Here is a 24,003-nt window from a genome sequence, read left to right as displayed (position 1 = left end):
TTAAAAAAACAAATGCCTCTTCTACAGCATCTCCTTCCACATCCCTATTGGATCCTCCCCTCGGTCACTAGTGGAACACACTGCCGCTTCCACAGATAAACACTTTTCAGACTTTCAAAATGCTGTAAGTCACCTGTCCTTCAGGTCCTTCATCTACTTCACTTTTTACACAGGGATCTGGATGAAGAGGTGACTGGTTAGCTCAGCAATACCACCCTATTCAGTGGGTAACAAGACCAGTGAAATTCTCACATTACTGGGCAGCATGAGAAGGTCCCTACCCTACTGCCCCCAAACTATTACTAACCTATATTACTGACTATATCCCCAAGTCTCAAAGCTTCTTAAATGGAGGACACAGAAACATGACACCTCCAAGCCGCTGCCTGCCTGGAAGAACTTCACATTCCTGGAACATTATCCTTATCTCTTAAACTCATGGAATCATTTTAATCCCATGTATCTTAGTTGTGACCCCACTATAATAAACCCAAATAACATAACTTGAGGACTTCGATAGAGCACTCTAGAATTGGGAAACTCTTTTTTTTTTAATGTTTGGTTATTTTGAGAGAGAGACAGTGAGCAGGGGAGGAGCAGAGAGAGAGGGAGGTAGAGAATCCCAAGCAAGCTCTGTACTGTCAGCACAGAGCCCAATGTTGGGCTTAAACTCACGAACAGTAAGATCATGACCTGAGCCAAAATCAGGAGCCAGACCTTAACCGACTGAGCCACCCAGGTGCCCTAAAATCAGGAAACTTTAAACTTGAGGTATGCCCGAAACCCAAAACACTTGAGTTATAACCCACCTACCCACATTACAAGTGCCAAGATTTAGAATATCGTCTAATGTGTATGCCTTAATTTCACTGCTACCCATCATTCTGATAGTATGTGACTATTTCTTGTTAATGAGAAGAGGTATCAATTTTCTAGATCTTGTCTACAGTTCTACTTTGGGGAGTCCATAAAACTCCTAAAAACATAGGCAAAATCCTACATCTCCTGCACCTTGCTATGCGCCTACCACTTGCATCATATTGTCAAAACCCAAAGAAAGGTGAAGAACTAACCCAGAGCTAAGTGTCCTCTGGAGCACTGGTTCTTGCTTTCTTCTTCCTCTTTCCCTCTTTCACTGTCTCAAAAAAGAAACATTCTCTTCTCCTCACCTCCATTCAATTCTTCATTCAAAATTTTATGTAGAAAGCCATACATTTCTACTTCCCTTGAAAACTAGCGCTCAGTGTAGCTCAGCCTTGATGCTTAATAACATCTAGGGAACTTGCCAAAATTCCCTGGACCCCGTTTCCAAAGGAGTCTCTCTTTGAAAACACTGCCTCACCTAGGACTGAAAAAAAACCTAAGTCACATCCAAGCTGAAGGATAACAAGAGAATTTAAGGTGCTGTGGAGTTCCCTTACTGATTCAAAGATTCTTTCTGACAACAGACAGACCAAGAGGGATCAGTATCTTCATCACTTGAAAGAATGTGTTTTTTAAACGGATGGCATTGTATTATCAATTTTCTTCCAGTTTCAAAAGAGAAAAAACAGTCATCACATTAAGAAAATATGAGAAACACCTCGTAGACTAGACAAACTAGACCTCTAAGCTGGCGTGATCTCGGAAGAGCAGTGAGCTTTTCTTCCTACTCTCTAACCTGCTGTTTCTGCCTCCTGGGGTAAGACCCAAATACAAATCTCACCAGTAAGAATAAGGGCCAAGGCTCAAAGGACTGCACTTCTGTGCTCTCATTCAAGGATAGCCTCTTGTCATCATACTCTAATTTCAACTGAAGGAAGACATTCCTGCTCCAAGACTGCTACTGAGTTCCCTGCAACTTTTCACCAATATCTGGGTTCTCATGAGAAACTGATGACCATCAGCTGATGATTTCATAGTGCCAAGAAAAGATCAGGTCATGTTTCAATCAATGTTTTTTAAAAATAGTGATACTAGGATATAATCCATATACCACATAATTCACCTAAAGACTATAATTCAATGGCTTTTAGTACATTCACAGAATTAAGGTTATGATTACCACAATCAATTTTAGGACATTTTCATCACCCCAAAAAGAAACCCCATGTCCACCAGCAGTCACTCCCCACCCCTACCGCCAGGCAACCATTCATCTACTTTCTATCTTTATAGACTTGCTTATTCTAAACATTTCATATATATGGGATCATACAATATGTGGTCTTTTGTGACTGGCTTCTTTCACTTAGCATAATGTATTCAAGTGTCATTCACATTAGAGAACCTATCAATGGTTCATTTCTTTTTTAATGCTCAATGATACTCCATTGTATGAATATATATTGTTTACTCATCAGTTAATAAAACATTGAGTTGTAACTGTTTTTGGCCATTATGAACAATGTTGCTATGAACATTCATATAACTTTTTGTGCAGACATGATTTCAATTTCTCTTGGGTATATACACCTAGGAGTGGAATTGCTGGATGATATAAACTCTATATTAAGACATTTGAAGAACTGCCCAACTGTTCTCCAAAACAACTGCCCCATTTACATTCCCACCAGCAATGTATGAGAGTTCCAATTATTCCACATCCTTGTCAGCACTTGTTATCCTCTGTCTTTATTTTAGCTATGACTAAATAGCCATGGGTGGGTGTTAAGTAGCATCTCATTTGGTTTTGATTTGTATGTTCTTAGTGGCTAATGATGTTGAGCATTTTTTCATAGGTTTATCAACCTTCTGTATATCTTCTGTGGGGAAATACCTATTCGGGTCCTTTGGCCTTTTTTTTTTTAAGATTTTATTCTCAGGGGCATCTGGGTGGCTCAGTCAGTTGAGTCTGACTTCAGCTCAGGTCATGATCTCACGGTTCGTGGGTTCAAGCTCTGCATTGGGCTCTATGCTGACAGCTCAGAGCCTGGAGCCTGCTTCAGATTTGGTGTCTTCCTCTTCTCCCTGCTCCTCCCAGCTCACACTCTGTCTGTCTCTCTCTCAAATAAAATAAAAGCATTAAAAACAAAAGATTTTATTTTTGAGTAATCTCTACACCCAATATGGGGCTCAAATTCACAACCCCCAGATCAAGAGCCACATGGTTCACCAACTGAGCCAGCCAGGCACCCCAGCCATTTTTTAATTAGGTTTTGTTTTTTTGTTTTTTTTACTATTGAACTGTATCTAGAATATATAAAGAACAAGTCCCTTACCAGATATAGGATTTTCATTTATTTTCTCCCACTATGTGGGTTGTCTTTTCACTTTCTTGATGGTATCTTCCACAATACGAGTTTTTAATTTTAATGAAGTCCAACTCATCTATTTTTTTGTGACTTTTGTTTTCGGTGTCAGACCTACAAAACCACTGCCTGATCTAAGGTCATGAAGAATTAACCCTATGTTTTCTTCTGAGAGTTCTATAGTTTCAGTTTTTACATTCAGTTTTTCAGTTCATTTTGAATTACATTTTGTGTATGGTGTAAAATACAGGACAATTTCATTATTTTGCATGTGGATATCCAGTTGAGTTAGCACCATTTATTCAAGGTAGTTCTTTCCCCATTGAATTGTCGTGATAGCTTAATCAAAAATCAACTGATTATAGGGGCGCCTGTGTGGCTCAGTTGGCTGAGCATCTAACTTTGGCTTAGGTCACGATCTCAGGGTTTGTGAATTTGAGCCCCACATTGGACTTGCTGCTGTCAGCACAGAGCCCGCTTTGGATCTTCTGTCCCCTCTTTGCCCCTCCCCTACTCGCATTCTGTCTCTAAAAATAAACATTAAAAAAAAAAAAATCAACTGATCACAAATGTGAGGGCTTATTTCTAGGTTTTCAATTTTATTCCATTGATCTATAGGTCTATCCTGATGCCGGTACCACACTCTTTATTACCACAGCTTTGTGAGAAGTTCTGAAATGAAGAAGTGTAAGTCTTCCAACCTCATTTAAGTTAAAAAAAATTTGTTAATGTTTTTTTAATTTATTTTTTGAAAGAGATAGCAAGCTGGAGAGGGGCAGAGAGAGAGAGAGAGAGAGAGGGAGAAAGAGATCCCAAGCAGGCTCTGCGCTATTAGCACAGAGCCTGGTATGGGGCTCAAACCCACTAACTGTGAGATCATGACCTGAGCCGAAACCAAGAGTTGGACACTTAACTAACTGAGCCACCCAGGCGCCCTACCAACTTCGCTCTTCTTAATCAGCATTATTTTAGCTATTCTGGTTCTCTTGAGTCTCCATATTGATTTCAGGATCACCTTGTCAATTTCTGTAATGAAGCCAGCTAGGTTTTTGATAGCTAGGACAAGTGTCAAATCTGGAGACCAATGTAGGGAGTGTCATCATCTTAACAATCTAGTGGACACTTCATGGGAATGCAAGCTGGTGCAGCCACTCTGGAAAACAGTATGGAGGTTCCTCAAAAAATTAAAAATAGAACTACCCCATGACCCAGCAATTGCACTACTAGGCATTTATCCAAGGGATACACGTGTGCTGTTTCAAAGGGACACATGCACCTCCATGTTTACAGCACTATCAACAATAGCCAAAATATGGAAAGAGCCCAAATGTCCATCGATGGGTGAATGGATAAAGAAGATGTGGTATATAAAGACAATGGAGTATTACTCAGCAATCAAAAAGAATGAAATCTGGCCATTTGCAACTACGTGGATGGAACTGGAGGGTATTATGCTAAGTGAAATTAGTCAGTCAGAGAAAGACAAATATCATATGACTTCACTCATATGAGGACTTTAAGAGACAAAACAGATGAATATAAGGGAAGGGAAACAAAAATAATATAAAAACAGGGAGGGGGACAAACCAGAAGAGACTCATAAATATGGAGAACAAAATGAGGGTTACAAGAGGGGTTGTGGGAGGGGGGATGGGATAAATGGGTAAGGGGCACTAAGGAATCCACTCCTGAAATCATTGTTGCACTATATGCTAATTTGGATGTAAACCTAAAAAAATAAAAAAATAAGATTAAAAAAAAGATCCAGTGGACACTTCAACAACATGGGATTTAACTGCACAGGTCCACTTCTATGTGGATTTTTAAAATATAAATACAGTACTGTAAACATTTCTTCTTCTTTATGATTTTCTTAGTAACATTTTCTTTTCTCTAGCTTACTTTAAGAATACAACATGGGGGGGCGCCTGGGTGGCTCAGTTGGTTCGGCGGCAGACTTTGGCTCAGGTCATGATCTCGCGGTCTGTGAGTTCGAGCCCCGCGTCGGGCTCTGTGCTGACAGCTTGGAGCCTGGAGCCTGTTTCAGATTCTGTGTCTCCCTCTCTCTGACCCTCCCCCATTCATGCTCTGTCTCTCTCTGTCTCAAAAATAAATAAACGTAAAAAAAAAAAAAGAATACAACATACAATACATATAACAGACAAGAAAGTGTTAATCAACACTTTCTGTTATCAGTAAGGCTTCCGGTAAGCAATAGGCAATTAGCAGTTAAGTTTTGGGGGAGTCAAATGTTACATGTGGATTGTTGACTCCATCGGAGGTCACTGCCCCTAACCCCCACACTGTTTAAGGGTCAACTGTACTGTTTTCTGATCTATGACATAAGATGTCTTTCCACTTACTTAGGTCTTCAATTTCTTTCAACAATATTGTTTTCAGAGTATACTTTTATTTGTTAAATTTATTTCTAAGTATTTTACTCTTCATGCTAGTATAAATGGAATTGTTTTTACTTTCATTTTCTGACTATTCAATGCCAGCAGTAAAATTGATTTTTATATGTTGATCTTGATCCTACAACCTACTGAATTCATTTATTAGTTCTAGTAGTTTTCTTGGGGATTCTTTAATATATTCTATATACAAGATCATGTTGTCTACATATAGGAATACTTTTACTTCTTTCTTTGCAATCTAGATGTTTTTTACTTTATTTTCTTACCCAACTGGCCTGATTAGAACCTCCAGTACAATGTTGAATAGAAGTAACAAGAAGGGATATCCTTTATTCCTGATGTTAGAATGAAAGCATAGTCTTTCACAGTTATGTATATTAGGTGAGGGTTTTTCATAGTTACCCTTTATCAAACTGAAGAAGTTCCCTTCTATTCCTAATTTGTTTAGTTTTTGTTATCATAGAGATATTAGGGGTGCCCCGCTGGCTCAGTCAGTAGTAGAGTGGGCAACTCTTAAGCTCAGGTTTGTGAGTTTGAGTCCTACTTTGGGTGTAGAGATTACTTAAAAATAAAACCTTAAAAATAAATAAATACAATAAAGAGATATTAAATTTTGTCAAATACTTTTCTTACATGTATTGATATGATCATATGGTTTTTATCCTTCATTCATTTTTTTTTTTTTTAAGTAGGCTCCATGACCAACATGAGGCTTCAACGCTTGACCCTGAAATCAAGAGTTGCACCCTCTACCGACTGAGCCAGCCAGGTGCCCCTGTCCTTTATTCTATCAATATGGTCTATCATATTAATTTTCAGATTTTTTTAAGTTTTTACTTATTTATTTAAGTAATCTCTACACCCAACATGGGGCTCAAACTCAGGACCCTGAGATCAAGAGTCACATACTCTTACAACTGAGCCAGCCAGACGTGCCTTAATTTTCAGATTTTGAAGCAAACTTGAATTCCTAGGATGAATACTATGGTCATGGAATATAATCCTTTTTATGTTGCTGGATTTGGTTTGTTAGTATCTTGTTGATGATTTCTACATCTATATTCATAAGAGATATTGGTCAGTAGTTTTCTTTTCTTGTGATGTCTTTATTTGGTGTTGGCATCAGGATAATACTGGCCTCAAAGAATGAGCTGGTTAGTGTCCTCTCTTATATTTTGTAAGAATTCTTGGGAAGAATTGGTATTAACTCTACTTTCTATGTTTGACAGAATGAACCAGTGAAACCATCTGAACCTAGGCTTTTCTTTGTGAGTCATTTCTTATTACTAATTCAATCTCTTGACCCATTATGGATCTATCCAAATTTCCCATTTCTTTTTTTTTTTTTTATGTTTATTTAGTTATTTTGAGAGAGAGAGCACAAATAGGGAGTGAGAGAAAGACAGAGAGAAAGGGAGAGAATCGCAAGCAGGCTCCACTCTGTCAGCGCAGAGCCCGACGCAGGGCTCCATCTCACAAACAGTGAGATCATGACCTGAACCGAAATTGAGAGTCAGACGCTTACCTGCCTGAGCCACTCAGATGCCCCAGATTTCCTATTTCTTCAACTATTATTTTAACAATCACTTATGATCTGGCAACCTCACTATGGCACAGGTAGTACCTTGTACTCCCAAATAGTGAAACTCTTGACTCACTCACTTAAATTACAATTCTTACGTTGCTGACAAGGAAACTGAGGTTATGTGACTTTTAACAATCTGTCCTGATCTCAGAGAGCCAAGCCTACACTGAACTCCCTCACCTTCTTCTTAGATGCATTACTGGTTGCTAATATTTTCCCAGCATTTCCTCATGAACAAATGTGGTAGCAGGTAAGGTGAACAACAAGGTCATGTGCTCTGGTGACAAAGAAACACGAAACCATAGAAACATTTTACCACTACCTTGAGTGATTTGATGAATTGCTCCACACTCCCTCTTGCCAGCAACTTGTCATCCTAGTCCAGCACATATTCTATGTAACATGTGCAAGTTTTCAAAAGGTGCCGTATCTGTCACCCTCTTCTTATGTACTCAAAAATACTAAGGCAAAATAATGAGACTGCAGTCTGGAATCACACCCTCTATCTGTGTATCACTGACAAATTTTTCAACCTTTCTGCACTTCAGTTTCTTGCCCATAATGTAGAGATAACAATAATATCTACCCCAAAGAGTTGTTATACGTATATAATACACCAAACATATACTATACATAATATACACACAATATATACAATATAATATACAAATAATACATGTACAAGTGTTTGAAACAATACCTGGCACTTTTATGTATGATATCAAAGTAAATCATGCTGCCAACAAAACACACACTTGATTTTACTCTATAAAATAGTTCCAGGAGTACAATTTCTATACTCTGTACATTAGAATATAAGCTCTAAGAATTGAAATTACATAGGAGATGACATGAGAATAATAAATGTCTCCTTTCTCAAGGAAATCAACCTGCAGAAGAAACAATGGAAGGAAGGGAGAAGGTAGAGCATCATAATTAAAAGCACAGCCTCTGGAATCCAGCGGACCTATGTTCAAAATCTGACTCCACCTTACATTGGCTGTTACCTTGAACAAGACACGTCTCTAAGCTTCTGTACCCACTGGTAAATGGGGAAAAATAATACTAACCCTAAGGAGTTTTGATCAGGATGAAGGCATTATTTGTAAGTACCTGGCACACAATAGCCACCTAATAAACAGAAACCACTTTTATTAGTTTTCTTAAATTTCATTTTAATAAACAAATTTGATTAACAAGTAAACAACTAATATGGAAACAAGGACCTGATGTTGATCCAAGAGTTCCCAATGCTGGCTACACATGTGACTCACCTGGAAAGCTTTGTAAAAGTCAGGTTGCCTACATGGCACCTAAGACAAACAGAATTATACTCTCCGAGGCTGGGGCCTGGGCATCAGTACTTTTATTTTTTTAGTTTTTTTAACGTTTTTATTTAAAAAAATTTTTTTATTATTTTTAAGAGCATGAGCGGGAAGTGGCAGAGGGGTGTGGGGGGGAACAGAGGATCCCAAGGGGGCTCTGTGCTGATAGCAGAAAGCCCAATGGAGAGCTCGAACTCATGATTCGTGAGATCATGACCTGGGCTAAAGCCAGATGTTTGACTGAGCCACCCAGGCATCCATAAAGTTTTTATTTATTTTTGAGAGAGAGAAACAGACAGACAGACAGACATAGTGTGAGCAGGGGAAGGGCAGAAAGAGAGGGAGACACAGAATCCGAAGCAGGCTCCAGGCTCTGAGCTGTCAGCACAGAGCCTGACAGAGAGCTCGAACTCATAAACCGGAAGATCATGACCTGAGCCAAATTTGGATGCTCAACCAACTGAGCCACCCAGGCAACCCTGGAAATCGGTAATTTTAAATGCACTCCAGGCAGGAGCGCCTAGGTGGCTCAGTCGGTTAAGCATCTGACTTTGGATTAGGTCATGATCTCACAGTTCAAGCCCTACATCGGGCTCTCTGCTGTCAACACGGAGCCCGCTTCAGATCCTCTGTCCCCTCTCTCTCTCTCTCTCTGCCTCTCCCCTGCTCACTCTCTCTCTCAAAATAACATTAAAAAATAAATAAGATTAAAAAATACATTCACTCTAGGCAATTTCAATGTGCAGCTGGGAGTGAGAACCATAACAGCTAGCTAAAAAAGAAGTGCTGATTTTTTATCAACTGAAACTAATTTTACTGATTAACATCTACTCTTCTTATGAAATAAGCCCATCAGATCTGCCCTCTCAAAGGAGAATTACTATTATCTGATGGTGAAATGGAAGCTACAAGAATCTGAACAATTTATTTCTGGGAGAAGCAGAGAGCCAGGTTTAAAACTCCAGTCAAGCCCTGAAGCCCATACCTCTTACTCAGATGCACTTCTGACGACTACTATTTCCTCAGCATGACTACAAACCTAGTCATGACATTCTCCTCATTTAAATCCTTTAACACACTTACCCCCTTAGAATAAAATCCAGTCTCCTTAACAGGAACACCTCTCTTCAGAATGTGGCCCAACAATGTGCATGGTGAGTATGAGTCACATACATTTGGATGGCTCTGGTGCTGGTCTGAACAGCCAAACCACTAACCACCCAAGGGGACACTGCTCAATCTCAGTGGCTGGTCAACTTGCCCAACAAGGAACAGTGTTAACACTAAAGAACGCAATGGGAATGGTGGCCCCTGAAGTTGTACAACATGGCAAGACTGCTGGCCTTGTTTTTCTTTCTAGCCTCCTCTTTCTCTGATCCCTTTTTTCCCCTCATTCTCTGTCCCTTCTCTCACTCTATCACCTTTAAACACGCTTTTCCCTCTGCATGGAATACTGGTTCCTACTTCTGCAGACTTCAATGTAAATGTCACTTCGTGGAGGAAATCTTTTCCACCACCACTACTACCACACTGTCCCACTCCAAGTTAGATGCACCTCTGGGTTTCCTACGGTGCCCCATAGTTCCCCATCGGCATTCTCACACATCAGTGCTACTGAGTGCAGGGACCAATGCTGATCTTGCTCACTAACTTCCCCCACCTAGAAAGTGCCTGATGTATGGCGGCTTGAGGAGGAGCCTAGAGGCAACATGGAGAAGTTACTCTGTAAGTGTCTCACAACAAAAGGTTACTCTCCTAACTCAGGTCTCATGTTCCACCTCCCTCAGGGGAACTCCATGGGCAATGTCAAAAATCGTTGAATCTGGGTATTGCATATACGATGATGTATTCTTCCAATTTTTTAAATAAGTTTGATATTTTTCATATAAAGCTTTTAGGGAAAAAAATAAAGTGAGTGCTGTCTGCATCCCTAATCCTGCCTTTCTTGCTATTATTTAGCTATAGGATACCCACCAGCAACCTGTCACCATCATTTTCCTACCATCTGATGGCAGGGCCATCGGGCAAAGACAGTACAAACCTACTGGCAGTCTGAGAAAGTAGTAAAGAACCCTAGGGTCAGCCAACAAAAAGCAAGAAGCTTTTGCCAAAAGCCAGGTACTGGATTGCAATGAAATGCTAGGACTCCATCAATTTCCTTTTACCACCTTTCCTACAGGAGAGCAGAATTGCTGTTCAGGCCTAAAAACAGGAAGAAGAAAAGGATGCTCGAAAGAATGAGCAAGCTGCAGAAGAGAGTAAAGTGGTGATCTATTAAGTCAGGGGAGCTGGGTTATATAAATTCAGCTGGCTCTGGTGCCGGCCTAGTAGCCAAATCACCAACCAGCCAAGCAGGCTCAATTCCAGCAGCTACCTAACGTGCACAAGAGAACAATGTTAACACTAAAGAAAAAGCCCCCAATCACGACAGTCATTCCCAAAGGTCTGTGTACCATAAACAATTCTTTCTAGAAAATGCTGACAAGGATATTAACTTTTCAAATTCAATAGATGAAGGAAACAGAACCAAACCCCTCATATTCTATCCCCTGTTCCATCACGGACATCCCTGAGGCAAAGGACTGTGATGTCAGTGCAGCTGACCTAAGCTCTGACACTTGCCATTTACCTCTTGCTGCTTCTCCTCATTGGGGTACGTGTCTACAAATACTCCCAGCCCCACAAATTTGTCCATGTTTCCAAACACAGGCCCTAGAGAGAGAGAAGAGATGATGAACAATGAAATAAAGCCAAGAGTTGATAAAGGAATAATATATCACTATGATGGAGGAAAAAGTAAAATTCAAATGACTGACTCCCATGCCTCTTTTTAAGAAGAGAAAACATATGTAAAAGCACCCAGCAAAAGTGCATGGCCTGTAACAAGCACCCAACAAAATCTGTAGCTGTTTGGTATTGAAGGCAGGGGAAGAGAGAAGGCCACTGCAACATTGTTTAGCACCACAGCTGCTCCCTGGTCCAAACTGGTTGCTAAGGCGCCCCTAAAGAATTCTGCTTCATGAACGCTTGGTGACAACTATGTCCCTGAGAGAGAGCTGAATTCCCAAATTCCACTTCTTGTTGCAAAAGAGATCAGGTCAAATCAGGTTGAGTTTGCCATGTCCTTGGAGCAATGGCTCCCACACAACTCCTGACTCAAGGAGTTCTAAGATCATACAATGCACATGCTCAAAAGAAATCAGCTCACCCAATCGGCAGTGCTCTGGAAAGCCAGCACTTTCACCCGGCCAACAGGCCACGTGGCCTCAAAGGGAAACCGGAAGGAACTAATAAGCAAGAAATTGTCCCAGGATGAGTCAAGTTCAACTGCTTTACTAGGAGTCAGACCCCATTCTAGAGACTAGATAGGCCAGTCTTTATCCACAGACATCAAGGGAGTGGCAAACTGCTGGCACTGTGGGCACATACCCTTCTCCAAAAGAGGGCATGTGAGAAAGCAGGTCTGTCACACCCCACACAAGAGCAACCCAGGGTCCCAATACCTGGCTGCATCCGATCCTTTGTGTACCAGATTGCCAAGCCATCCCCATGCAGATTCTTCTTCCCTTGTCCATGGATTCTGAAGTGTACCTGCAACTCCCAGTCTCTCAGGAAACATGGCTGAGGAGAAAAAGACACTGGAATCAATGAAGAGTGTGAAATGTGAAACCCCTCAAAGCCCTCGCCAGCAGTCTAGAGACTGGGAAAACACAAATGAAGGTAACATGAGGTGAAGGGTTGAAACTGAAATCTATGACTTGCTAAGTGCTAAAATTAAACAGGTTGAGCTGTTCAACTGTATATGATATTTAATATGGAAAGTGAATAAACCTCCCAATTATCCTCAGTATCTCCTAATAGAAACAGGATAGTACTCAAATTTGAAAAGACAAGAGACTGCCAAGTTAGACTACTGTGATCCTACAGCAAAGCATTTCAGCCTATAGAGTACAGGTGGCTGAAGTGACACTCATTTGCAACTTGAGCTCACACCTCTGACAGAAAGATTCTAAAAAGCCTGGATTTCAAGAAAGGTCAAAGCTTCATTCATTACAGAAAATAAAAAAAGCGAAGCCATTATACAAAGGTTTTCAGGACTAATTAGCAGATATGTGAACAACCCTAATTAGCTAGACTTGTCCTTATGCCAAGCTGAGGGGCAAGCCAGAATTCCCCAAGAAGGAATAAGTTACAGTCTCCCAAAACATCATGCCCATGATCAAGAGGCATAAATGCACCAAAGGAGACCACCATCCCCATCACAGGGACAGCTTTTGGTGGAAACATGGAGGTGGGTACTAATCAGACTCCTGTGTTTCTTGGGGTTTATTTTGTTTTTTTCTTGAATTGTGTACCAAAAGCTTGCAAAAATGCAGAAGGAAGTAAGTGGATGGTTAAGTGCTCTAAATAGTTGAACACTTTCAAGAGAAAGCAGAGTAGGTATCTGGTTTAGAGAGGCTCCTAATTAAAGGTCACTATGAAGAAAGAAAGGACGGAGGAGCAGATAGACCAGCAGGGTTCAGGCAGAGTCTCTCCAAATAGATTGTTCTGGCTCTTGAGCAACATACTGCTAGATCATTTTTAGTATTCATTTTTAATTTCTGGGAAATGTTCCAAAAGTGTTAGTATTAGGAATACACAGTCAAATGAAAGGGGTGAGGTTACTTCTGAATTCACCAAAGAACCTGTAACTCCAATAGCTTACCCTACCCTAATGATCCCAGTCCCTGTGTTGTCATTCTGTGTTCTCCTCTTTCTGTTCTTGCACTTAGATATCAAGACAAGAATGAAATTCAGTGGCAGGAAGCTCCCCCATAGCCAGTGGGTATTATCCCCCTGGGACAAGGGCAGGGCCAGAGAAGTTCACACTGAGCCAAGAGGTGTCTGCTACTTATCCTCGGTCTCCTCTAGCACAGTGCCACACACTTTTGCTCAGGGCTATGTCTAGCACTGGTTCTGAAACTTGGCTATACATTAGATTCACCTAGGGAGTTTTTAAAAATTCCCATGACCACAGGCATCAACTCCAATGGACAGCCAAATTTGAGGACCACTGTTCAAACAAACACATCCTATTCAAGTAACTCAGAAACAACCCCAAAGCTCATTCTGATAGATAACAACAACAACAACAACAACAACAACAACAACAACCCACAGTATCAGAGAATCTGAAAAAGGGCAATATAACTAGATCCTAAACTAGAACGGCTGCTAAAAGAGTTATGTAGAAGCAGCTAGCAAGACAGCAGCAAAGTATCAAGCTCTAGACATAATCGTTTAGTAACCCAGAGACCTCATCAATGAAACTTACATGTAACAGATACATAATGTAACAGGGCACATTTCTGTAACCATTTTAACTTTCTAAGGCTCTTTCATATCTACTGTCTTATTTTATTCTCCCGATAACCCTAGTGGGCATGTAGAAGGTATTATGAAGCTCATTTGGCGGATGGAGAAACTGAAAACAGAATTAAGTAACAGCCAAGGGCTCACAGTGGATCTGTGATACAGCTAGATCTAAAACCTAATCAAGGCTGTCAACTGCCAGCCTTTTGCTTCTTCTACCAGAACACACCACCCTGCACTCTGTCCAAGAACAAGAACAACACTACAATCTGGGTTAAGAGGCCAGCTTGTGCAAACAGCTCGTATAGAAACTTCTCTTAACCCTCTGCTCTGTTAGAATTCTTTCCACATAAAATGAACAGGGAAAAGAGACAGTTCTTTTTTCTGAGGTTCACTTATCTATAATCAATGGAAAAAAAAAACCATGAAAAAGTAAGTTCTTAGCTTATGAGAACCCAAGAGAAAATATTAAAGGATGCCAAGGTCATTCCCAAGAGTAAAGGGGTTGTAAAAGACTTAGAAAGAGCCCTGGAAAGCAAAAAGAAAGCATCATCTTACACTTATACAAAATCACAGTGCAGCCACACCAGGAATACTGCATTCACTTCTTGCCGCCATACCTCAAGGAAGACAATGTAGCTAGAAAAGGTCCAGAGAAGGACAAAAAAAAAAAAAAGACCAAGGGCTCAAAGTGGCTTTCACATGAAAATAAAATTTAAAATTAAACTCTTCAACGTGAAATAGCAAGGGCGAATCCTGGGATGAAATTTAGGATACATTTAAAAGAGCAGTCTTCTACTTTACAAAGTAACTAAATGTGAGTTATTAAGAGTTATTAACCTCCAAGAAGTAATACTATCAGGTCAATAGGGAATTAAAGATACTTCAGAAAACAGAATCAAAATGGATTATTTCCTATAACTGGGGCAATCAAGAGCATTTCCCTACATATCTGATACCATTATGAAGGTCATCATATTCTCTGAAAAATTCCTGAAATCCACAGAAGACAGAACCCCGGGGATAGACAGTAAAATTAAGTCAATATGCCACTGGTGAACTTTTTAGGACTTTGTGGGTCAGCGACACAGGAGGGAGAAAGATTCTTACCACCCGGTTCCACAGGGCACCCTGTTTACTTTGCATATCTGGGGTAAGGCGGATATATTGGGTCATCACCATGGCATTGCCCATCAGATTCCACAGTGAGGAACTGCCTGTGCCCACACCTACAGGGAGGAAGTAGATCAGTTCATACTCTTCAGCACCAACCCATTCAGAAACCACCAAGGACCATCCTAAAGCTGGAGTCATCATCTTTTGCTACCTTTCCCGACACTCAATCTCCTATCTCTGTCACTCATAAATCTCAAATCCTTACCACCTTGACAGCTTCCTTTTCACAAAGCCCTTCTCAGGTGAAGACATCACAGCTATCACTTTGTCCATGCCGTAAAAACCACAGCTCAAACCCATTCCTCCCATTTTATACTTAAGTAAACTTTAGCACCATAAAAAAGAAATTTCCCCAGTTCTACCAAAAAGAGCTTGACCCTCAGGCCTCTGGTGCTTAATCACATTATTTCTTTAAACAATTGAAGTGTGAAGGTACTGCTCCCAGGACCTCAGGCTATACACCTCATGAAAGTGATAATTTTTGTGTCAGTGAGACAGCACAGATGAGGCACCTGAAGCATCTGATGAGTTAATAAATGATCACTTAGCAGCCGTGTACACACTTGCACTTTGAGTTTTTGTCTGCTGTCCCACACTCCAGTGGGGAAACAGACTTGTGTTTCTGCACTGATTTGGTCTTCTTTGTAACTTAACTAATATAAATCTTTTGGTTGATGAGCTGTGCCTAAAAGTCTATGAGCCCCAAACAGAGCAGCCTCTTTGATCAACAGGGCTCCTGGACTGGAGAACAGGTGTTTTAACCGGCAACAGAATTTTATCTTCTTTCTCAGTCCAGCCAAGTTCTACCCTAGTTCTGCCTCTTGCTTTATTTCTAGCACATCCACAACTCCATCCGGAGACCTGCTCTTTGCTAGTGGCCTTCAATCACTTTCCACCATTTGCAGTTCCATCCTTCCCACATTCCTCCTGTCGAACTCCCCTTTGTCCAGGCCTAGCGCTTGTGGCATCCGAGCCCGGCTTTGACCTGCTGTAAACTTCCAAAACAGGGTCGGGGGAGGAGGGGAGCTGACCCCTGCCCTTGCGACCCGTGGTTCCCAAACGCGGCGAAGTCCCCGTGGGCCCTCACCCACCGCCGGCAGTTTCCTTAGGGCCACGAAGCCTTTCACCACCCCGGTCTCTACCGATGAGCTCAAGTCCGGAAGCCCTCCCCGTGCACGACCACCTCGCCCGGGGTGCCTCACCCTGGTAGGGCTTCGACAGCGAGTGTTCCCGTTTCAAGTACTCGAAGGTTTGACCCGCCCCGACTTGCCGTGGCCCCTGCCCAGACCCCAACAAAAGGAGAAGGAGCAACATCCTGGACCCATTCCAAGCCGACAAACGCCGCCGCCACCGTTGCCACCACCCAGAGGGTCCCAGAGTCGCCGCCATCTTTCCCACTGCCGTCCCTTCATTAAAAGCCCGCCCCGTTGCCCAAGCCATTAGCCCAGAGAACCATCTGCCCCGCCTCCCATTGGCTCTCGTCGAGCCCCCGCCCCCGCAGGTGAGCATCTCACCGATTGGCTGGCTTCGAGATCAGTTGCCTTGCCAACGAAGGGAGGGGGAGTGGCCTAATGCCTGGATTCCCTTATTGGCGTTTGTCCTGCGGTCCACTAGGCCTGCTGGGATACGTAGTGATTTCCATTTTGTCTCAGCATTCTAGAGTAAATTTAAAGAGATAAAATGTTTCTCCCAGTTTCACACAGACGTTCTATCCTCTCTGCCATAGTACCTTCGTGTCTATGCGGAGTTATCCGTCAGGATGTAAAACTGAAAGGAGAAATAGACAAATCCACAATTACTGTAACTGGGCAATTATTAGGAAAACTATCAAATTTATAAAAGACTTTGAACACAACAAAGAACTTGACCTGATGACATTTATAGAAACTCCACTCAACAACAGCAAAAGACACATTCTCTTCAAGTGCGAAAGAAACATTTACCAAGATAGCCTGGGCAAAACAAAACAAACACCTCCACAAATTTAGAAGAAATGAAAGCACACAAAGGATGTTCTATCATGATGGAATTAAGCTAGAAATAACAACTGAAAGATTTCTGGGAAATCCTCAAATATTTGGAAATTAAACAACTCACTTCTTTAAAAAAATTTGTTTAATGTTTATTATTATTTTTAAAGAGAGACAGAGTGTGAGCAGGGGAGGGCAGAGAGAGAGGGAGACATGGAATCTGAAGTCGGCTCCAGGCCCCTTAAACAACTCCTAAATAACTCATAGAGGAGTAGGAAGTACTGAAGGACTGTAGTGAGTCTTCTAAGAAATGGAACAGGATTATCAATCCTTTACCTGGGTGGCACAGCAGGACACACAGGACCTGAAACCAAAAGAGTGAGGTTCAGGGGCACCTGGGTGACTCAGTTGGTTGAGCGTCTGACTTAATTTTGGCTCAGGTCATGATGGCATGGTTTGTGAGTTCAGCTCAGGTCGTGATCTCACAGTTCATGAGTTCAAGCCCCACATCTGGGTCTGTGCTGACAGTGTGGATCCTGCTTCAGATTCTCTCTCCCTTTCTCTCTGCCCCTGCTCCACTCATTCTCTCCGCCCCTCTCTCAAAAATAAACATTAAAAAAAAAAAAAGTAGGGTGCCTGAGTGGCTCAGTCTGTTAAGCATACGACTTCGGCTCAGGTCATAATCTTGCAGTCCATGAGTTCAAGCCCTGCATTGAGCCCTGTGCTGACAGCTCAGAGCCTGGAACCTGCTTCAGATTCTGTCTCCCTCTCTCTCTGCCTCTCTCTCTCTCTCTCTCTTTCTCTCTCTCTCTCTCAAAAATAAATCAACATTAAAAAAAAAAAAACAACAGAGTGAGGGTCATCCAGCTTCCCACCTTTTCCTCACCATTTCCATCACCCAACCAATAAATAATTATTTTATTGCTAATTATTTCACAAAGCCATCACATCCTTTTCATCCCCTGCTTTCTCTGTCTCCCAAACCACAACTGTTATTCTGGTCACCATCATCCACATGGTCCCCCAAGTAAACCATCTAGCCATGTCATTTCCTGAATGTCAGGGTTAAATGAATTGATACTGGTAAGGCTCTTAGAGCAGTGGCTGGCATGTAGTAAGCACTATATCATCATCATCATTATTAACGGAGCCCTTGTTGGTTCCCATCACCTGTGGGGAAAAGATTCAAGCCCCTCAACTTGGCAAACAAAGCCCTCTGCCACCCTGGCTTTATTACCCACAGCTTCCTTTCTTCATCTGTATCTGCCAGCTTTCCCTCTTCCCTCTCCTTTTCCACAGCCCACTTCCTCCTAGAGGCTTTCCCTGACTTCCTCAGGCAGTGGCAGTTGCCCCACTCTGAGCTCTCAATGTTCCCCAAGCACATTTCTTACAGAGCACTCACCAGTTCTGTCTCTGTCTTCCCAACAAACTTAACCAAAGTTAATTCTCTCTTTCCTGAACATAAATATATTTAATAAGAGAAACATGAATGTAAGCCTGTTTGATATTTAATATTTAAAATTAAAACTGTCACAACCATCGGGGCACTGCCTGGCTGCGTCAGTGGAACACGTGATGCTTGATAGTGGGGTTGTGAATTTGAGCCCCACTTGGGTGTAGAGATTACCTAAAAATAAAATTTAAAAAACAAAAACAAAACCCAAAAAACTGTTACAACCACTGATCATTTATAGACTCCACACAAAGTAGATATTTGGTATTAAGATATAAGGAATTGCAATGAATCTATTTGCGTCATACCCTAGCTTTAAAACCATTCATGGATATCAATTATCATAGGATAAAATCCAAATGCCTTAATGTAGCATTCAATGCCCTTCAACTTGACTCAAATCAGCCTGTACACACGTCAATTACAATGTGTCACCCTGAATTATGTGGCTCAATTAGCAAATTATGTGTTTGTCTCCCTGGCAAGGCTGGGAGCTCCTGGACCACAGGAAGCAGATCTTACTCATTTCCTATCATAGGCCCTACCCGCTTCCCCATTCCCTAACCCATCACCCAGCACGTAGTAGGAATTCCAATTGTTTTGAATAAAATTATTTCCATTATATTTCTGTCAGTTGGAATTGTTTTATTGTAATAAATATACATAAAATAAAATTTACCATTTTAACCACTTTTAAGTATACAGTTCAGAGGCAGTACATACATTTACATTGCTGTGTGACCTATCTACTGGATTTTTTTTTAATGTTTATTTATTTTTGAGAAAGACAGACAGAGTGCAAGTGTGGGAAGGGCAGAAAGAGAGGGAGACACAGAATCTGAAGCAGGCTCCAGGCTCCGGGCTGTCAGCACAGAGCCCTGACGCAGGGCTCGAACTCACAGACCACAAGATCATGACCTGAGCTGAAGTTGGACGCTTAACCAACTGAGTCACCCAGGTGCCCCTCTACTGGATTTTGGATAGAGTATCTCAGCATATCTTATTGTAAAATTCACTGTGATGAAGAAAAGGGAAATAAAGGAGAGTGTGTCAAAGACAAAATACACAGGATAATAATTCAGATGATTTTCTCCAAACTGTTGCAATAAGGAAAATGCTCATTAGTAAGGAACATACCAAAGAAAAGGAAAGGGGCCTGGTGTTTCATAGAGGCAGATAAACAAGGGAATCATCATGAGGAAGGATAGAGAGGGTTTTATCTGAGTCACTGAGGAAGGAAGGCAAAAGTGGGTCTTATCTCAGAATAGTCTAGAACAGGATAGTCCTTTGAAGATGAAGTTAGCCATTTCTCAGGACTCAAAATGGGATGAGAAGGGACACAAAAGGGTGAGGGGATTTTTTGACTGTAGCTGGTTTCCAGAAGTACAGGGTTCATATAAAATTCAATACTGTCAAGGTGTTGAGAGGAGGTGCAGGGAAACAGAAAAAGGAGCCATGTCTCCCTCCAACACCACGCAACACACATGTAGAGGCACCTTCTTGTAGCCAGGTCAGGTCTTGACCATCTTTTAGATGGTTAATGCTTTCTTTTTTCTCCACAGAATCATCTCCCATGATCTAGGGCTGTATACCTCCAGCGTGGGGGCATTCACAGACAATGTGAGTTGTACATTCTAGCAGTTCTGGATGATGATTCCTCCACTTCCTTGTCTTCAAAGCCAAAGAGATACCTCCACTTAGGAGCCCCTTGAAACCTGATGCCCCTACCTCCACCCCATGTCAGAGGCTCCAAGGCAGCCTCTTGGCCCCATTCTTTCCTCTCCCCCCTGCCCTTCCCTTTTTAACCTTCCCATTCTATTTAAATCCACTCCCACCCAAAACCTAGGACCCAAAGCAGGGCCTAACATCAACCCTCCCAAAGCCAGGTAGACCACTCTTCCCTGCTCAGATATCCAGGTAAGGATTTGGAATTAGGTCCATCATCAGCCCTAGGATGGCAGCTAACCCATTCCAACCCTGCCCCAGCTCCTTTCCTGCCCAACCCACTCCCCATTCCCACCCTGCCCACCCCCACCCCCATCCCATACCTCCAGTTCTCCAAGCAGACCTAGAGCACAGAAGGGGACAGTAGCTCTAACACAAACTAGCCAACTACTTTCCGGTGGCAACTTACAAATTCTAGTCTCCCAACAAGCCACAATTAAATAGCTCGGAGTGCTTTGGGCATACACAGATGATTCGGTCCAACTCCCAAACACCTCATTGGTAAATCTAGGGTAGGGCCCAGGGATTTGGTTTTGAAAATCTCTCCCCAGGGAATGTGATATGCAGCCAACTTCCAGAAGTACAACCCTTTGACATCCAGTATCTCATTTTGACCTCACGTTGACTTGGTGTGGTGGGCAAGGTGGGCATTACCTCACTTTACGATTAGGACATCTGTACTCAGTTCATAAATTTTAAACAGGGTGCAGCACCTCAATTTAGAGGTAGGATTTTGAGATTTGTTTAAAGAACAAGTAACTGTAGACCTCTGCATTGTGAGTGTGAGCCATGCTGGGCTTAGAGATTACTTTAAAAAAAGATAAAAGGAGAGGTTCCTGGGTGGCTCAGTCAGTTAAGTGTCCGACTTCTTCGGCTCAGGTCATGGTCTCGCAGTTTGTGAGTCCGAGCCCCAAATCGGGCTCTGCCTGCTTCAGATTCTGTGTCTCCCTCTCTCTCTGCCTCTCTGCCACTCACGCTCTGTCTCTCTTTCTCTCTCTCAAAAATAAATAAACATTTAAAAAAAAAGAAAAAAAATTCTTTGGAGGAAGATTGTGTGTGTACTGAGGAGAGGGTAGGATAGACGAAAAAAAGCAAAAAGATCTTGATAAATGTTGAAGCTGGGTTATGGGTATATGGGGATTCCCTCCACCTTTATGTATGTTTGAGAGTTGCCATAATAAAAAAAAAAAAAAACCTTTTAAAGTCTCCCTTGGAGATGATTACAAAATGTGCTGGGTATGCATTTGTGGTGTTTTCTAAATTTCCTCCAGGGAATGAAAACTGTAATTAACTGTAATCTGTGAAGTTCATTGTGACCCATCCAATATAATGTCATAACTAAAAAGAGAGAGGAGTCTGCAATCTGGAAAAAGAACAGTCAATGGATGAAAATATGTCTGAGTCTATCAATTCTGTCCAGGGAGAGAGTATTTCTAAGTATCCTGTGTTGGTTAAAATCAAGCCTACTCTCCTAACATATTCATAACGACTTCCCACTTAACATTCTAGCTCTCTTAGAATTTCTCAGTATATTAACTAATTAATTTCTCAGCATATTAGGAAATTAGTATTAGCATATTATTATATTGCTAGTACTAGTATGTTCATATGTTAATTAAGAAATTAGTATTTGGCTTTATCACTTCATTACTTCATAACACTTTAGTCAGTATGACTTACACTCCCCAATGTGTTTTCCCATCAGTGAATTGATAAAAATCAATATCCTGAGGACCAGATCTCAGATCTGTGGTGGCTCTATGAAGGGGCAAATGAATTAGGGACTGTCTCGAGGCATCCAGATGCCTGCTTGTCACAGGTAAGTTGGGACATAAGATTCACTAAAAATTGCAGGAAGAGGTTGGGAAGGAGGGAGAACTCTGGCATGTGGAGTTGGAATGAAAACATCTGCCGTTTTGAGATCTACCTCTACCTTATGACCTGAAGCAAATGACACAATCTCTCTTAGCCTCAAATTCTCTATCTGTAAATTGGGTGATGAAACCTACCACACTGGGTTGTTGAGAGCATTAAATGAAAAAATGTATAAAGGATGAACATGCACACTGTAGACTCTAAAGAGTTCTATAAGTACACAAATCACTATTGTTCATAAAGTTTTGTTATGGCTTGTCTACTTGTGTTCTGAAATGTGTTCTAGGAAAGGAGATTTGGTCCCTTTATTTTTATTTTGTTTAATGTTTATTTACTTATTTATTTTAATTGTTTTAATGTTTATTTATTTTTGAGAGAGTGTGGGTGGGGAGGGGCAGAAAGAGAGGGAGACACAAAATCTGAGGCAAGCTCCAGGTTCTGAGCTAGACTCCAACCTGGGTTTTGAACCCACAAGCCATGAGATCATGACCTGAGCCAAAGTCGGATGCTCAAATGACTGAGCCATCCAGGTGCCCCAGTTTTTATTTATTTTTGAGAGAGAGAGAGAGAGAAAGAGAGAGAGAGAGAGTGCGTGCTTGGGAGTACATGCAAGCAGGGGAGGGGCAGAGAGAGAGGGACACAGAGCATCCAAAGCAGGTTCTGTGCTGACAGCAGAGACCTCAGTGTGGGTCTTGAACTTATTAACCTCGAGACCATGACCTGAGCCAAGTTGGATGCTTAGCCGATTGAGGCACCCAGGGGCCCCTGGATTTGGTCTTTTTAGAAGAAAGTATATGTACTGGAAATTGGTTTATAAATGGAATAGAAACTACTGACTGATGTGAGAACATTCCTCAGGGATCTTGGGGGGCTGGCAGAGTAGAAGTGTATAATGTGTAAATCCTATCACTGGGGCTTATAATTAGAAATAGGATATGCTGTATCTTCAAAGGTCAAACAACTAAAAAAAATAAAAGTCTTTGGTGGGTATAATTTTCCTCATTCACCTTCTGCCTGTGGAAATGAACAGACAGGAGCCCTGAGCTCTCCGGATGCTGGATGAGTGGGGAAGTGCAAGGGGACAGCTGATCTACAGCTATGATAGAAGCCAAGGGAGGGGGTGAATGAGGTTGGAAATTCCCATGCTCTGCAGCAAGCAGCACCCATTGCTGTAAGAAACTGCAGGCTCTTCAGGATGGGTGGGAGCCATGTGAACCAGGGAAGCTATCTTGGAAGTTAACCTGGCCCGAAGTCCTGAGCCAACCAGATGATGGCTACTTCCAAAAGTCAGACTGAGGGTTATTAGCTCTAGGGGAAAAACCAAGAAGTCAAGGTTAGACCAAATACTGATGGATAAAAACTGAGATTAATGCATAAGGAGTACAACTGCAAAAATATGATGGTAGAGGTGCCTGGGTGGCTCAGTTGGTTAAGCACCAGACTCTTGATTTCAGCTCAGGTCATGATCTCACCGTTAGTGAGTTCAAGCCCTGCATCAGGCTCTCTGCTGTTAGTGCAGAGCCTGCTTCAGATCCTCTGTCTCCCTCTCTCTCTGCCCCTCTCCCACTCACACTCTCCCTCTCTCAGAAATAAACAATTTTTTAAAATTCTTAAAAAATATGATTATATTTCTTTAAATCATATTCCACTTGGTATTTCTTTAAACAACTAGACTCATACATGGCTGTAAAAAGATTTCTATATTCTAAAAATCATGAAGACTTTTATGATGTTCCTTGGTTTCAATGTTTCTCAATGAGAATGACAGCTTGGAATGCAAACCTAGACAGGTTTAGGTTTCAATTCTTGGCTCTTTTGATCTTATTGATCTTGTATGACCTTGAGCAAGTTATTTAACCTCTTTGGGACCCAGTTTTCTATCTGTAAAAGGAGAA

General features: G+C 41.7%; 1 protein-coding gene across 13 annotated transcripts in view; it reads right to left on the bottom strand.

Moving 5' to 3' along the window:
* Positions 1-24,003, bottom strand: part of LMAN2L (lectin, mannose binding 2 like) — a 95,676-nt gene that overhangs the window by 62,933 nt on the left and 8,740 nt on the right. For 2 of the 13 annotated variants that reach the window (XM_053200523.1, XM_053200524.1), the window contains exons 1-4: positions 16,288-16,514; positions 15,020-15,138; positions 12,061-12,178; positions 11,187-11,269 (exon numbers count right to left, since the gene is read on the bottom strand). In XM_053200523.1, the coding sequence (XP_053056498.1) occupies positions 11,187-11,269; positions 12,061-12,178; positions 15,020-15,138; positions 16,288-16,474 (507 nt within the window). In that variant the 5' untranslated portion in view covers positions 16,475-16,514. Of the gene's footprint in view, positions 1-11,186; positions 11,270-12,060; positions 12,179-15,019; positions 15,139-16,287; positions 16,515-16,599; positions 16,619-24,003 lie in introns of those variants that run through there. The other 11 variants (XM_015074428.3, XM_053200525.1, XM_027072595.2 and 8 more) reach the window with 8 other exon arrangements.

The sequence above is a fragment of the Acinonyx jubatus genome, chromosome A3 (genome assembly GCF_027475565.1).
Source record: "Acinonyx jubatus isolate Ajub_Pintada_27869175 chromosome A3, VMU_Ajub_asm_v1.0, whole genome shotgun sequence".
Classification (NCBI taxonomy): Eukaryota; Metazoa; Chordata; class Mammalia; order Carnivora; family Felidae; genus Acinonyx; species Acinonyx jubatus.
Note: the sequence above shows the minus strand (reverse complement) of the source record. Positions and strands in the feature narration are given on the sequence as shown.